Below are 14,408 nucleotides of genomic sequence, written 5' to 3'. Positions count from 1 at the left end.
GGCTCCACGCGGCTCCGCCTCGCGCGGGGCCCCGGCCGGGCTCGCTGCGCGCCCCTTGCGCCGCGCACCGCGGGGCTGCGCCGAGCAGGGAGCGTGCGCGCGGGGGGCGGGGCCGGCCCGGCCCATTGGCCCCGCGCCTGCCGCTGCCGGGGGGGCCAGGCCCCGCCTCAAACACCTGCAGGGGGGGGCGCTGCCCGGCTAGTGCTTAGCGGGGCTGGGCGCCGGACTCCTGGGTTCTCTCCTGGGGAGGGGAGGGGCTGGGCGCCGGGCTCCTGGGTTCTCTCCTGGGGAGGGGAGGGGAGGGGCTGGGCGCCGGACTCCTGGGTTCTCTCCTGGGGAGGGGAGGGGCTGGGCGCCGGGCGCCGGGCTCCTGGGTTCTCTCCTGGGGAGGGGAGGGGCTGGGCGCCGGACTCCTGGGTTCTCTCCTGGGGAGGGGAGGGGAGGGGCTGGGCGCCGGACTCCTGGGTTCTCTCCTGGGGAGGGGAGGGGCTGGGCGCCGGGCGCCGGGCTCCTGGGTTCTCTCCTGGGGAGGGGAGGGGCTGGGCGCCGGGCTCCTGGGTTCTCTCCTGGGGAGGGGAGGGGCTGGGCGCCGGACTCCTGGGTTCTCTCCTGGGGAGGGGATGGGCTGGGCGCCAGGCGCCGGGCTCCTGGGTTCTCTCCTGGGGAGGGGAGGGGCTGGGCGCCGGGCTCCTGGGTTCTCTCCTGGGGAGGGGAGGGGCTGGGCGCCGGGCTCCTGGGTTCTCTCCTGGGGAGGGGAGGGGAGGGGCTGGGCGCCGGGCTCCTGGGTTCTCTCCTGGGGAGGGGAGGGGCTGGGCGCCGGGCTCCTGGGTTCTCTCCTGGGGAGGGGAGGGGAGGGGCTGGGCGCCGGACTCCTGGGTTCTCTCCTGGGGAGGGGAGGGGCTGGGCGCCGGGCGCCGGGCTCCTGGGTTCTCTCCTGGGGAGGGGAGGGGAGGGGCTGGGCGCCGGACTCCTGGGTTCTCTCCTGGGGAGGGGATGGGCTGGGCGCCAGGCGCCGGGCTCCTGGGTTCTCTCCTGGGGAGGGGAGGGGCTGGGCGCCGGGCTCCTGGGTTCTCTCCTGGGGAGGGGAGGGGCTGGGCGCCGGGCTCCTGGGTTCTCTCCTGGGGAGGGGAGGGGAGGGGCTGGGCGCCGGGCTCCTGGGTTCTCTCCTGGGGAGGGGAGGGGCTGGGCGCCGGGCTCCTGGGTTCTCTCCTGGGGAGGGGAGGGGAGGGGCTGGGCGCCGGACTCCTGGGTTCTCTCCTGGGGAGGGGAGGGGCTGGGCGCCGGGCGCCGGGCGCCGGGCTCCTGGGTTCTCTCCTGGGGAGGGGAGGGGCTGGGCGCCGGACTCCTGGGTTCTCTCCTGGGGAGGGGAGGGGCTGGGCGCCGGACTCCTGGGTTCTCTCCTGGGGAGGGGAGGGAGGTCTGGTGGTTAGAGGGGAGGCCGAGAGTTTCACGGGGGCGTTGAGACCCCTCTCCCTCCCTCCACTGTTGTTGTGGCCTGGGCTGGGGGGGCCCTGCTCCCTGTTCCTCTACCCAGCTCCTCGTGCCCATCATTGTGGCCTCTGGGTGCCCCCTGCTGGGGCTGCACAGCGGGACCTGGCCTAGAGTCCAGCCCCCCCCCCCCCCCCCCCCCCGAGGACTGTGCCCTAACCAGGCCCGTCTCGTCTCCCAGGCGGCCGTGAGGGGTGAGCACACAGCCCCAGAGGGGTGAGCCAGGCAGATGACGACACCCGGGGGAGCCGAGGGAGCTGGAGCCGGCAGGGAGGGTGCAGCTGGCCCGGGGGCGTGGGGGGGGGAGTGCTGTGAGTGGCTCCACATGGCCCCCACCATCTCACGCAGAGCCAGGGCTGGGGCCTGGGCCAGCCAATGACAGGACGCGCCCCGCAGGGCTCTGAATCCGGGGGTATCACAGGACCGGCACCTCCGTGTGACCACACGGCGCCCAGAGCCGCCGTCTGTGTGCCTGGGGTCGCTTGGGTTGGGGGGCAGGGGAAAGGCCTGGGGATGGGGGGGGGGCTGCCGGGGGGCAGGTGGGAACTTGTCCTGGGGGCAGGTTATCCCATCGCTGCCTCCTGCAGGGCTCCATCCACCGTGCTCCGGAGCAGTGGGGGCTGGGGGCTGTTGGAGACGGGATGCTGGGGTAGATGGGCCCCTGGGCTGGGCAATTCCTGCGCTCCTCAGAGGAGTGGGAGCCTTGTGCCCCAGGATTTCCCGTGCTGCTCGGGGTGTTCTTCTCCGCTCTGAACAACCCCAGCCTGTAATTAAGCTGCATGGCGCAGGCTGCTATGAACTGCTGGGGAGCCTCGTGGCACACGGGTGTCTCTGTAGAAGTGCCAGCAACTTCCCTGTCAATCAGCTGCCCCCACCCTGGGTTCCTCCCCCTGAATAAATTATCTCCTTGTTTTTAAGAGTTGCCTGGCAGCCCCTTGACAGCTCCCCCGCACCTGCACCCGCACCTCCACCCACGCGGGCTGTGACAGCTCCTGGCAGGGCTGTAATTCCTTAATTATCCTCCTTCTCTGCAGCTCTGTCCCCAGGCTCCCTCCCCGGTCACTGGGGGCAGCAAAGAGCCATGGGGAGGTAACTGACTTCGGGCCGGTGCTCGGCCCTTTCAGCCACAACCCAGGCTGCTCCCTTCCCTAAAGCAAGGGACCCTGCCAAGGCCGGGGGTGGCGGCTGCTCCTCGTTCACTATTCCTGGGCACGGTGGGACCAGGGTCTAAGGGGCCGTGCATGGGGGCCGCTGCCCTCCATTGGCCTGGGGCGCAGTGGAAGCCAGCCCGTCGTGCCGAGGGGTCTGTGTCCTCCCCTCTCTTGGTGCAAGGGCGAGACTCCCACCCCCGCTAACAGGGGAAAGGGAAGACCCCACTTCGCCAGTGCCTGGTGCGCTCGTTCACACTCGTGCAAAGCAGGTGTGAGACATGGAGACAGCAGCGTCTTACACCGCCCCCATGCTGGTGCACAAGGCTCTGGTGACGGGAAACAAGGTCCCTTCTTTTTAACCACCACGTCGTTTGGGGGGGTGTATTAGAGCCAGGTCAGCCCCCCCCACCCACTGAGTCCCTGTAGCCAGGGGTCCTGCCAGCTGAGCCCCAGTCCCTGTGGGATTCACAGCCCCACGAGTTCTGACACCCGATGTGGGGTCAAGGGTCACCCGGTGGCTTTTGGGATGCAGGGAGGGACGAAGGAACTTCCCCCAGTAGCCTTTCTCGCCCCGAGCCCAACGAGCGAAGCCTGTTCAAAGCGCGGGTTTGTTCTGGCCCAGGAAGCGGAAATGGCTGGTTTCATGCCAGGCCCGGCTGCCCGGAGCCAGGGGAGCTGCTGGGGGGCTGATTCCCCCAACCCGGGCCTATGCCGCGGGGCTGCCAACCTCTCTGCACCATCAGCATATCAGCAGCACAAGTCTTTGGGGCAGAGGCTCTGTTGTGGGCATCTGCAGCGTCCGGCCCATGGGGCTCGGGGCAGCTCTCGCTCTGCTATAGCGCCGAGGGTGATTTTCACTCTCTTGCTCCCTTCTCCGTTCCCTTGAAAATCTCTCCCGCTAACAACCCCCAAAGCAAGCGATTGCTGATCGCTCTAAGGACGCTCCTAGCATCCTCCTCAGATCTCTGCTGCTGACTGCTGGCCAGGCCGGCCCAGTGAGCAAGAGACCCAGGGAGCTGCAGTCAGGCGTGGGGCGACTGCTGGCTGCTCCCAGCTGCAATGGGCAGGGCCTGGGAAAGTGGAGAACAGTGCCCAGGGCTGAGGCCTGGACTGAGCCATGCGTGGGGGCCTGGGCGACCTCTGAACTCTTCCTGCAGGAATAGTAGCCACGGGTCACACATGAGCATGTACACACGCACGGACGCACGGACGTGGACACACGCATGGACATGCAGAGATGCACACACACGGAGAGACGCACACACACACGGACGCACACGCATGGACGCACGGATGCACGCACATGGACACACACACGGACACATGGAGAGACGCATACACGGAGAGATGCACACACACACGGACACACACGCATGGACGCATGGACGCACGCGGACGCACACATGGACACATGGAGAGACGCACACACACATGGACGCTCACGCATGGACACACAGACACGCACACGGACGCACACACGGACACACAGAGAGACGTGCACACACATGGACGCACACGCATGGACGCACGGACGCACACACACGGACACACGGAGAGATGCACACACACATGGACGCACACGCATGGACGCACGGACGCACGCACACGGACACACACACGGACACACGGAGAGACGCAAACACACATGGACGCACACGCATGGACACACGGACACACGCACACGGCCACACGCATGGACACATGCAGAGACGCACACACACACGGAGAGACGCACACACACACGGACGCACGGACACGCACACGGACACACGCATGGACGCGGGCACACACATGAAAGCACCATGGACACAGACGCACATGTGTGGGTACACCCCCGCCACACACACCACCGTTCTGTCCGGGGTCCTCGCTGGTTTCTCCTCTGCCATTCCCGGCTCTCCAGCTGTGGCCTGGCAGAGATCCCGGCTGGGCACTCAGTTCTCAGTTCTGAGTGGCCGGGGGGGCGGGCAGGAGGCTACCTGGGAAAGGGGCTCCTGGCTGGGTCACCTGCCAGCCGGCGGCCCTGGGTGCAGAGAGTAGCTGAGCTGCCTGGCAGCCCCCGGCTCCATTTCCATTTCTTCATCCCTCGTTTCCCAGACAGTTAATTATACAAGAGCCGGGTCATGGGCTGGGCTAGAAGCAGCCGAGCGCGTCAGCCCTGGCATGGAGCCACCCGGCTGCAGGAACAGATTGAACCCTGGCACTCGGAGGGATTCCGCCCACCCCACGTGCACCCCCTGCTTCCCGCCACCTCTCCCCTTCCCTCGCAGTCCTGGCTTCCAGCACGGCTCTAGCCAGTGCAACACGCCCCTCCCAGAGACAGGGACAGAACCCAGGAGTTCTGGCTCCCAGCCCCCCTCCCCTCCCCTAACCACTAGACCCCACTCCCCTCCCCGAGCCAGGGACAGAACCCAGGTGTCCTGGCTCCCCGCCCCCTGCTAACCACTAGACTAGACCACCCTGCCCTCCCTGAGCCAGGGGCAGAACCCAGGTGTCCTGGCTCCCAGCCCCCTGCTAACCACTAGACTAGACCCCCCTGCCCTCCCTGAGCCAGGGACAGAACCCAGGTGTCCTGGCTCCCAGCCCCCTGCTAACCACTAGACTAGACCCCCCTGCCCTCCCTGAGCCAGGGACAGAACCCAGGTGTCCTGGCTCCCAGCCCCCTGCTAACCACTAGACTAGACCCCCCTGCCCTCCCTGAGCCAGGGACAGAACCCAGGTGTCCTGGCTCCCAGCCTCCGCTCCTCCCCCCTCCCCCCCAGCAGTAGGGCCAGCAGATGGGCGTGGGTGGAACATTAAAAGGGACCAAAGACTTGTTTCCTCTGCCCCGACCCCCCAGTTAAGAGGAGACTGGCAAGTGGCTCCCTGCCGGCAGCTGAGTTTGCAGCGGGGGGGGAGGGACTCAGACCCCCAACAAGAAGGAATGGCTCGCTGGGCTGCTTGGCCAAGGGATCGAGGGCTCAGCACAAGAGCCGGGGGGCTTTGCCGAGTTAGCCCTGACATGCACATGGAGCCGGCTGATGACAGACACTCCTGTTACCTTTTGGAACAGGGGGTGGGGTGAGGGGGTAGGTGGGGGGGTGTTTTCGGTCTCCCCACGTTAGCCGGGTAACTAACGCTCCTGGTTCGGCCAGCCACAGCTGGGTCTCGCAGGATTGGCTGCAAGCGGTGGCTTTGCGTGAGGGCTCAGGTGTGATTGCCCTCGAGTCAGTGGCGGGACCTTTGGGACGGTCGCTGTGATCCCTGGTGCGAGGGACCGTCTGTTTGGGCAGCTCACCAGGGTGGCGAGACAGAGCCGGGCACCCACGGGGACTCCCCAGTGTGGCTGTTGCGATGCCCAAGGTGTTTACAGTGAGGTTTGGTTGGGGAAATCTCAGCCTAGATCTCCAGCCAATTTGGAGTTTGTGGCCTGGTTCCTCCTGGCCTGCCCTGAGCCGGGCGCTCGCTCTTGGGCCACGGCACGACAGCCAGGCGCTGGCAGAGCCGTGGCAGGGCTCACATCGCACAGGTCAGCTGAGGGCATAGCCCAAAACCCCGGTGCCGGTAACGGTCAGCCCCGATCGTGCCCAGACCTGGCAAGTGGCCCGTCCGAGGAGGGTCCTGGCAGAGCCGGCCTGGAACGGCAGGTGCCAGAGAGGAACGTCTGCCAGAGGGAAACCCCAGCTCGGGAGGGAGAGCTCGGCTCCAACCAGGCGCCGAGGGGAGGGACCCCAAGGACCCCCTGCCCCGGACACCACAGAGGAGACCACTGCAGCGGGCCTGGCCTGACCGCAGCACCCGGGAGCCCAGGTGAGCGGCTTGGCTGACGCTGGAACAGCGGATCTGGGGGACTGAGGTGGCCCAAGGTGCTGTCAGGCCCCGTGCCACGGGAGCCACCAAAGCCACGTGGAACAAACGGCAGCAGCCAAAGCCAACGAGGAAACTGAGCTGGGTCCTCAGGGTCTCTGAATTCCCAGGTGTGAGCAGGGGCTGGATGAATTCGCCCCTGAGTGCTAGCTGGGCGGGGGAGAGACTCCAGGAGCAACCTGTGTTCACATGAAGACACCTAGTCTGCCTAGATCTCCAGGACAGAGCGAGCTGGTGCTGGGCTACAAATCACCGCTGGGGAGTGCCATGCTGGGATGATGGTGACTAAAGGGGAGCAGAACCTGTCCCAAAGGAGGGGGTCACTCTCAGCTGAAAGGACCAGGGTGGCTGGCAGAGTGGGGCAGTGGCCGAGTGCCCAAGCCGCGGAGAGGGGCGAGTAAGGTGCTGCCTGACCTCCACCCACAGTGGGAGGTGAACTCTGGGTCTGCACTGACCAAGGACAGGGCCTGTGAGTGGGGTGCAGAGAGGGGCGGGCACGCTAAAGGGACTTTTGGGTCGCTGGACATAAGACCCTGACTTACTTGGGGGTGGGACTTTTGCTCATGGTTTATGTTTATGAACTGTGTTTCCCCAAATTAATGCCGAGTCACTTCCCTCCTTTTATTAAAAGTTTCTTTTCTACACTGGGACTCTGGCCTTGCGAGGGGGAAGTATTGCCTCTCAGAGGCGCCCGGGCTGGTGTGTAATTTCCCCAGGTTACGGGGCGGGGGCTCGAGCCGGGTCTGTGTTGTATCGATGGAAAGGAACCCCCAGATACGGAACCCGGCCCTGGCTGCGCCTGGCAGGGGTCAGACCGGCGTTCTCCTCGGGGCTCGGAGTCAGCAGGGAACAGCCGCCCGCGCCGGGCAGGGTCTCTGCCCCGCTGCCCTGCTAGACCCAGCTCCGCGGCCTGTCGTGCTGGGCTGCGCATGGCATCTGTATTCACCTCACCCCACAGTCACCAGCCTGCCGTGGGGCAGATCTGCTGCCCGTGGGGCTGGGATGGAGGACTAAGGCCCTGGGCCCCAGGAGCCCCACGCCGCATCCCCCGGCTCCTCGCAGCAAATTCAAACCCGCCAGGGCTCACCGCAGGGGCAGCGGCCGGGACAGACCCGCAGCAGGTGAGAACAGCCCCAGGGCATGGCCCTTGCTGCTGAGCCGGAGAAATGTCCCCCTCGGAGCGTGACCCTCCTGCCAGGGGCTGGCAGCAGCGCGAAAGGCCAGGGTCAGTTCCCCCCGAGCACGAGGCTGCCCCCCCACTGCCCCACAGACACGGGCCGTTACCCCCCTGCGCTGCCCCACGGACAGTGGGTGGAGATCTCCCTGCCCTGCGGAGCCTCTGTCCACACAGATCTCGGCCTGGGACACTCCCCCACATCCACCAATGGGGAAATAGTGACCCCCCCCGGGGTCCTCAGGCCTCAGTATGAGCCCCCCCCAGCCCCTCCCCCCCAGGCAGGGCTTCCCCACACCCAGTCATTCAGGAAACAGCAACTGATGGCAGCCCTGCCCCCCTCAGCCCCCCCAGCCCCTCGGCACGGGGTGCGGGTGGGGCAGGCTGGCACTGAGCCAAGTGAGGGTGAAGCGCGATCGACATGCCAGGCAATTAGCGTTAATTACAGCATGTCGCTTCGCTCCCAGCGTCTCCCCATTGCCCGTCAAACGCTGCGTGACGTGGGGGGGGCAGCTCACGGGGGGGTGGTGACCAGACAGCGCCAGGCCCTTCCCGATGGGTGGAGGGGCTCAGGTTCACAGCCCAGAGGCACCAGTGTCTCCTCCCAGCCGCCCTGGGCCTGGCCCCCTGGCTGAGCTGGGTCCATCCCTGCGCCAGGGCGAACCCGGGCGTCAGCTGCCAGCAGCCAGCCACTTCCATTAGGGTACCGGGGCTGCGGGTCGGGAGTGAGGGGCACCGGCAGAGCTGGGGTATCAGGGGGTTGCGGGTCGGGCGTGAGGGGCACCGGCAGAGCTGGGGTATCAGGGGGCTGCGGGTCGGGAGTGAGGGGCACCGGCAGAGCTGGGGTATCAGGGGGCTGCGGGTCGGGCGTGAGGGGCACCGGCAGAGCTGGGGTATCAGGGGGCTGCGGGTCGGGCGTGAGGGGCACCGGCAGAGCTGGGGTATCAGGGGGCTGCGGGTCGGGCGTGAGGGGCACCGGCAGAGCTGGGGTATCAGGGGGCTGCGGGTCGGGAGTGAGGGGCACCGGCAGAGCTGGGGTATCAGGGGGCTGCGGGTCGGGCGTGAGGGGCACCGGCAGAGCTGGGGTATCAGGGGGCTGCGGGTCGGGCGTGAGGGGCACCGGCAGAGCTGGGGTATCAGGGGGCTGCGGGTCGGGAGTGAGGGGCACCGGCAGAGCTGGGGTACCGGGGCTGCGGGTCGGGAGTGAGGGGCACCGGCAGAGCTGGGGTATCAGGGGGCTGCGGGTCGGGCGTGAGGGGCACCGGCAGAGCTGGGGTATCAGGGGGCTGCGGGTTGGGAGTGAGGGGCACCGGCAGAGCCTTGGCAAACGGGGGTGGGGGTTGGGGGGGGACACACAGCCACACAGGCCTCTCCGTTCAGGACAGCAATGGTTGCCATGGCTACAGGGGCTGCTGGTCCCCGTTGCCATGGGCGATAAGAGGAGCTCCCTGCATCCCAGGGCAGCAGGGGTCCCCCCCTACGCAGAGGAAGTCAGGAAGGCGGGGGGGGGGGGTTCACTGGTCCAGATTTACCTGTTGGGGAAGCCCCAGGGTGGGACCAGCCTCAGAGACGGGCCAGGGGCTGGTGGCCCCCCCCCCCGCCAGTATCAGGCCAGGCAGCTCCCACCTGTGTGCACCCCCCATTGCCCCACCCATTATGAAGAAACCCCTCCAGCCTCCCCCGATTCACAGGCCATGACGAAGTGGGGGGGTTTCTTGGTTTTTCCAATGGTTTGCATGCTGAGGGGGTGGGACTCAGTTTCCCTGGGTGTTGCTGGTTTAACGAGGGGATGGGAGAGGGAGTTTGTGGGGACACAGGGCTGGCGAGGGAACTTGGGACCCCGGCCAGGAGCCTGGAGAACGGACACCCCAGCGACTGATGACTCAGTGACCGGGAGGCCCAGCTCGGGAGGCCCAGCCGGGTCTGGCCAGTGGGGAGACAATGGGCTGCGGAGAGGGGACCCCGGTGACCTGACCAGCCGGTCCCAGCCAGAGGGGCCAGAGGACAGAAGAGGGGAGAGGGGGCCCAGGCGACCCTGTTCACCTGGAGAGAAGACAATGGGCAGAGGGGGGGCTTGGGGCTGGGGATCTCAGAGGCCCAGCGGGGAAGCAGGGGGGCTCGGGGCTGGAGAGAGGGAGGGGGCAGACAGAGCCCCCCTGGGTGCAGGGGAGACTGGGATGTGCTGTGTTGAGGGAGGCCAGGCCTGAGGCTGGAGAGTTTCCTGTGCTGGGTTCAGATGCTCACTAAACCCTCCTGGCCGAGAGTCACTCCGGTCTAGAGAACGGGGGTGGGGGTGGGGGCATCATTCCCTTCGGGGGGTGGGGGCCCCAGGGGCCCAAAGCGAGGGGACTCCCTGAGGAGCCCTGTGACGAAGTGGGACTGTTCTTAATGTTTCCTCTGAATAGTGTGGGGGTGCCTCAGTTTCCCCTAGGCAGTTCTTAAGTCTCTATGGGGTGGGGTAAGGGTGTATGATCATTGCAGAGCTCTGGAGGGCAGGTGTGTGCAGGGGTCTGGACACAGAGAATGGCCGACACCCTGTTTCCTGGCCACTGATGGCCTGGGCCCTTCCCCGCTGGGAGGGGAGAGCTAAAGGGTTGGAGAACAAAGGAAACCGGTGACCTCCTGGCCCAGGAAAGGGACAAAGCCCAGAGGAGGAGGGGCTGGAGGGAGTTTCAGTTTGGGGCTGGCTGGGACATGGAGTGAAGGGCAGACGTGGTTGTCTGGCTCACTGCCCCCCAAAATGGACCCAGCTGAGGGGTCCCGTTCTCTGCACCTACAAGCTCTGTGTTAGGCCATGTTCCTGTCGTTTAATAAACCTCTGTTTTACTGGCTGGCTGAGAGTCACGTCTGACTGCGGAGTGGGGGGGCAGGACCCTCTGGCTTCCCAGGACCCCGCCTGGGTGGACTCGCTGGGGGAAGCGCACGGAGGGGCAGAGGAGGCTGAATGCTCCGAGGTCAGACCCAGGAAGGTGGAAGCCGGGTGAGCTGTGTGTCCTGCAGACAGGCTGCTCCCAGAGAGGAGACTTCCCCAGAGTCCTGCCTGGCTTCATGGGGAGCAGTTCCAGAGCATCGCCCAGGGACGCCGTGACAACTGGTGGCAGGGGTGGGATGTACTGAACCCCATGGATGGCGCTTCCTGCAGTAAGTGACTGGGGAGCAGTAAAACGAAGGGGGATTGACGGGGACCAGGCGTGCTGAAGATTCGGAGAGAGACGGTTTCAGGGGGTGGTTAACCCCTGGGAGTGTGTGACCAGAGAGAAGGACTTTTGCAGTCACAGGGTCCCCCGGGGGATTAGAGCGAGCGGTCCCAGGGGCGGACGAGTCTGCAGCTCGACCCTGGCAAAGAGGGGGTGACCTCGAGAAGGGCTGGCAGACGAGGGGTTCTCCCTGGAAACCGTGGGGAGCTGAGAGCACACAGGCCTGTGAGTCCACAACACCTTGGGAAGAGCGGAGTGATGGCCTGTCACCGTCTCCTTAAGAAGGACATTGTAACCCTGTGCAGAAAGAGAGGGTTGCGCATTGGAAAGTTCACCAAGGCACAGTTCATCGTGCAGCTGGAGGAGGATGACCGCTCTCAGGGACAGATTCCTGACCCCCAATGGGGCTATAGCAGGATCTGGGAGCAGCTGGAGTGGGAGCCAGGCATCCCCAAGACTCCTGTCCCCGACCAGACGCAGGTTCCCCATCAGGGGATCGGAGACAGACGGGATTGGAGCTGAGTCTGAGAGAGCAAGAGGACAGTGAGAGCCTGAGAAAGAGCTCCAGAAGCAGCAGAAGCATGAACTGGCGGTGGGGGAGCAGAGAGGCATAGGGGAAACTGAGGCACCCCCACACTATTCAGAGGAAACATTAAGAACAGTCCCACTTCATCACAGGCCCAATGGCAGAGACAGGTGGGCTGAGTCTCCAAGCGGTGCGGCTCCAGGAGGTGGGAGGGCTGAACCCTGAGAGAGGGAGGACCCCCAAGAAGGGCTGTCACACTTAAGGGGGTTCCCCCACGGACCGCACGGGGCCAAGAGTGGGCACGATCTGTGAGTCTGTGACAACGGCACAGGGCACTGGGTGAGTTCTGGGGAGACATGAGGGGGCAGGAGGTTCAGGGGCTCAGAGGCGTGGGGCAGGCCTGGGGCAGAAGGGGTACAGAGGTGCGGGGCAGTGGTGGGGGTTCGGGGGGCTCAGAGGCGTGGGGCAGGCCTGGGGCGGAGGGGGTACAGAGGTGCAGGGCAGTGGTGGGGGGTTCGGGGGGGTTCAGAGGCGTGGGGCAGGCCTGGGGCGCAGGGGGGCTCGGGGCAGAGAGGCGCCGGGCGCTGCGCTTTCATACAGGTTGGTTTATCGTACAGTTTCCGCGCTGCCAAGAACAGACGTGGGGGCCCGGCGAGCGGGGCAGGGGTGAGGTCTGGGTCTCTCGTCCCCCCAGCGCTGCCCTCGGGTTCAACCCCGAGGTGTCTTGTGGGGGGGGGGGGGGCTGGATACTTGCCCCCATGACGCACCCCGCTGCCAGCCGGGGGGTTGTTGGGGTGGGTCCTTGGTGTCTGGCTCCGGGGGCTGCAGCTTCACCCTTTGGCCGAGGGGCCAGGATCGACTCCCCCACGGGGGAAGGAGCCCGGCAGGAGGTGGGGGTCGGGGGGTGTCCCGAGCTCCCCCCTGAGTTACAGGCGTCTCAGGGGGCGCCAGCTCTCGGCCCCACCCAGCCCTGGGAGACACCGGACGGACGGACGGAAGGACGCTCTTCGGCAGCTTCCTGCAGGGGCGCTGGGGGGCCCGGCGCTGGTCTGTTCAGTGGGGCAGGGCCTGGATCCCCCAATCGGGCCCCTTGCCTGGGTGTCATGGAGTCCGGGGGGGGGCTGCTTTGCCCCCAGGGGCCCGTCCTGCCCCAGCTGGACATTGTGGGGGGGCTGCTGGGCTAGAGACATGTCCAGTGCGTTGCTAACAGAGGCTCCTGGGGGTATCACGGTGCCACGGGGGGGTCAGTCCGTGCCCTGCTCCCTGTTCAGGCCACAGAGGGGCACCCGCCCGCTTGCCCCACAGCACCGGCCCTGGGGGGGCCTGCAGCGTTAATAGGGCTGGGTATCCCGCGGGGCTCCCTGGGCTCGGGCTGGGGGGCCAGCGGCAGAGTCCTGAGTGCGCCCTGGGGACAGTGAGGAAGGGGCACCCGTGGGGGGCAGCGTAGCCCTGGGAGCCGCCCCCCCCCGGCAGTCCGGAGCAGGTCCCCAGGGATCTCTGCCCAGTGGCAGGCAGCCTGGCCCCGGGAGTGTCCCTGGGGGGCTCCACGCGGCCCCCCTCAGCCCATGAAGCAGACGGGGCCCAGCTCGAAGCCGAATTTCTGGTTGGCGCCTCCGAAGTCCAGGACAGCCACGTCGGCCAGGGGCAGCTGCTCCAGGCGGGACGATCTCACCTCCAGCACCGTGCGCGCCTGGCCCCCGGCGCAGCTGCGGGGAGACGGGCAGTGTCAGGGCTGGGCAGGGGCCACAGCCCGGGGGAGGGGCGGCCTTGCCCTGGGGGAGGAGCCAGCAGTCCGGGGGAGGGGCCGCCTTGCCCTGGGGGGAGGGGCCAGCAGCCAGGAGGAGGAGCCTGCAGCTCGGGGACAGGGCAGCCTTGCCCCAGGGCTATGGGGCAGTGGGGGCTGCCCCATAGCCGTGGCCACTGGGACCATCCAAAAATTACTGCGGCCCCTTGAGAGCAGTCCCAGTGTGAGGCCTGGCTCCATGGGTGGGGGTGCAGGAGTCCCCGGGCCCAGGCTGGAGAGGCCCCCCACGGGAATGGCACGGCCGGGCTTGAGCCAGTTCCTGGCAGACCTGGAGAAGCTATGGGGCAGGAACAGCAGGGTGGGAGTTGTGGGGCTGGACTTTGGGGCGGGAGCTGAGGGGAAGGCAGGGGGTGGGAGCTGTGGGACGGGGGCAGGATCTATGCGGCGGGGGGGCCGTACTCAGCTCACTTGGCAGCTGTCGCGCAGGGTGTGGACAGGTGCCGCGGGGCTGTGGGGCAGGCTGGGGTCAGGAGCTGTGGGGCCGGGCTGTGGGGTGGGATCTCTGGGGCAGGAGCTGTGGCGTGGGGGCCCAGCTCACCTGGCAGCCATCATGCAGGCCATAGATGGGCACCCTGGTGCTGTGGGGCAGGCCGGGGGCAGGAGCTGTGGGGCGGGGCTGTGGGACGGGAGCTGTGACGAAGTGGGGAGATTCCTGGTTTCCTTGTTTCCTGTGGGGTTTTTTTCCCTTGGTTTTCCTATGGTTGCATGCAGGGGGCTGCGACTCAGTTTCCCTGGGGGTTACCGGTTGAACGAGGGGACGGACAGCAGAGGGAGCTGGTTGTTCCAGAGGCCCCGCGAGGGAAGGTGGGACCCCGGCCAATGGCCTGGTGACCCGGAGGCCCAACTCAGGAGCCACCGGTGGGGAAACAATGGGCTGCGAGGACCCCCGGGACCCGGGTTCCAGCCAGACGACCCTGTTCACGGCCCTGTTCCCTGGGAGAGAGGACAATGGATGGGGGGGGCTTGGGGCCGGCCCCGCTGGGAAGCAGGGGGCTCGGGGCTGGAGGAGGGGGCAGGCAGAGCCCCCTGGGTGCAGGGGAGGCTGGGATGTGCTGGGCTGAGGGAGGCCAGGCCTGAGGCCGGAGAGTTTCCGGTGCTGGGTTCAGATGCTCAGTAAACCCTCCTGCGTTACGCTGGCCGAGAGTCGCTCCGGTCTAGAGAACAGGGGTGGGGGCATCATCCCCTTCGGGGGGTGGAGGGGCCCCACTCTGAGATAGCGCGT

The 14,408-nt window shown here is 66.9% G+C and overlaps 1 protein-coding gene across 6 annotated transcripts in view; it reads right to left on the bottom strand.

Annotated features, from left to right (window-relative positions):
• Positions 1-10,657: 10,657 nt before the first annotated feature.
• The window catches only part of COL5A3 (collagen type V alpha 3 chain), a 56,844-nt gene continuing 53,093 nt past the window's right edge, over positions 10,658-14,408 (bottom strand). For 4 of the 6 annotated variants that reach the window (XM_078849527.1, XM_078849530.1, XM_078849528.1 and 1 more), the window contains one exon: positions 10,659-11,153. In XM_078849527.1, coding sequence (XP_078705653.1) covers positions 10,932-11,153 — 222 coding nt within the window. In that variant the 3' untranslated portion in view covers positions 10,659-10,931. Of the gene's footprint in view, positions 11,154-14,408 lie in introns of all 6 variants that reach the window. The other 2 variants (XM_078849531.1, XM_078849532.1) reach the window with 2 other exon arrangements.

Source organism: Lepidochelys kempii, chromosome 20 (assembly GCF_965140285.1).
Source record: "Lepidochelys kempii isolate rLepKem1 chromosome 20, rLepKem1.hap1, whole genome shotgun sequence".
NCBI classification, from domain to species: Eukaryota; Metazoa; Chordata; order Testudines; family Cheloniidae; genus Lepidochelys; species Lepidochelys kempii.
The sequence above is the reverse complement of the archived record's forward strand: the minus strand, read 5'-3'. Positions and strand labels throughout refer to the sequence as shown.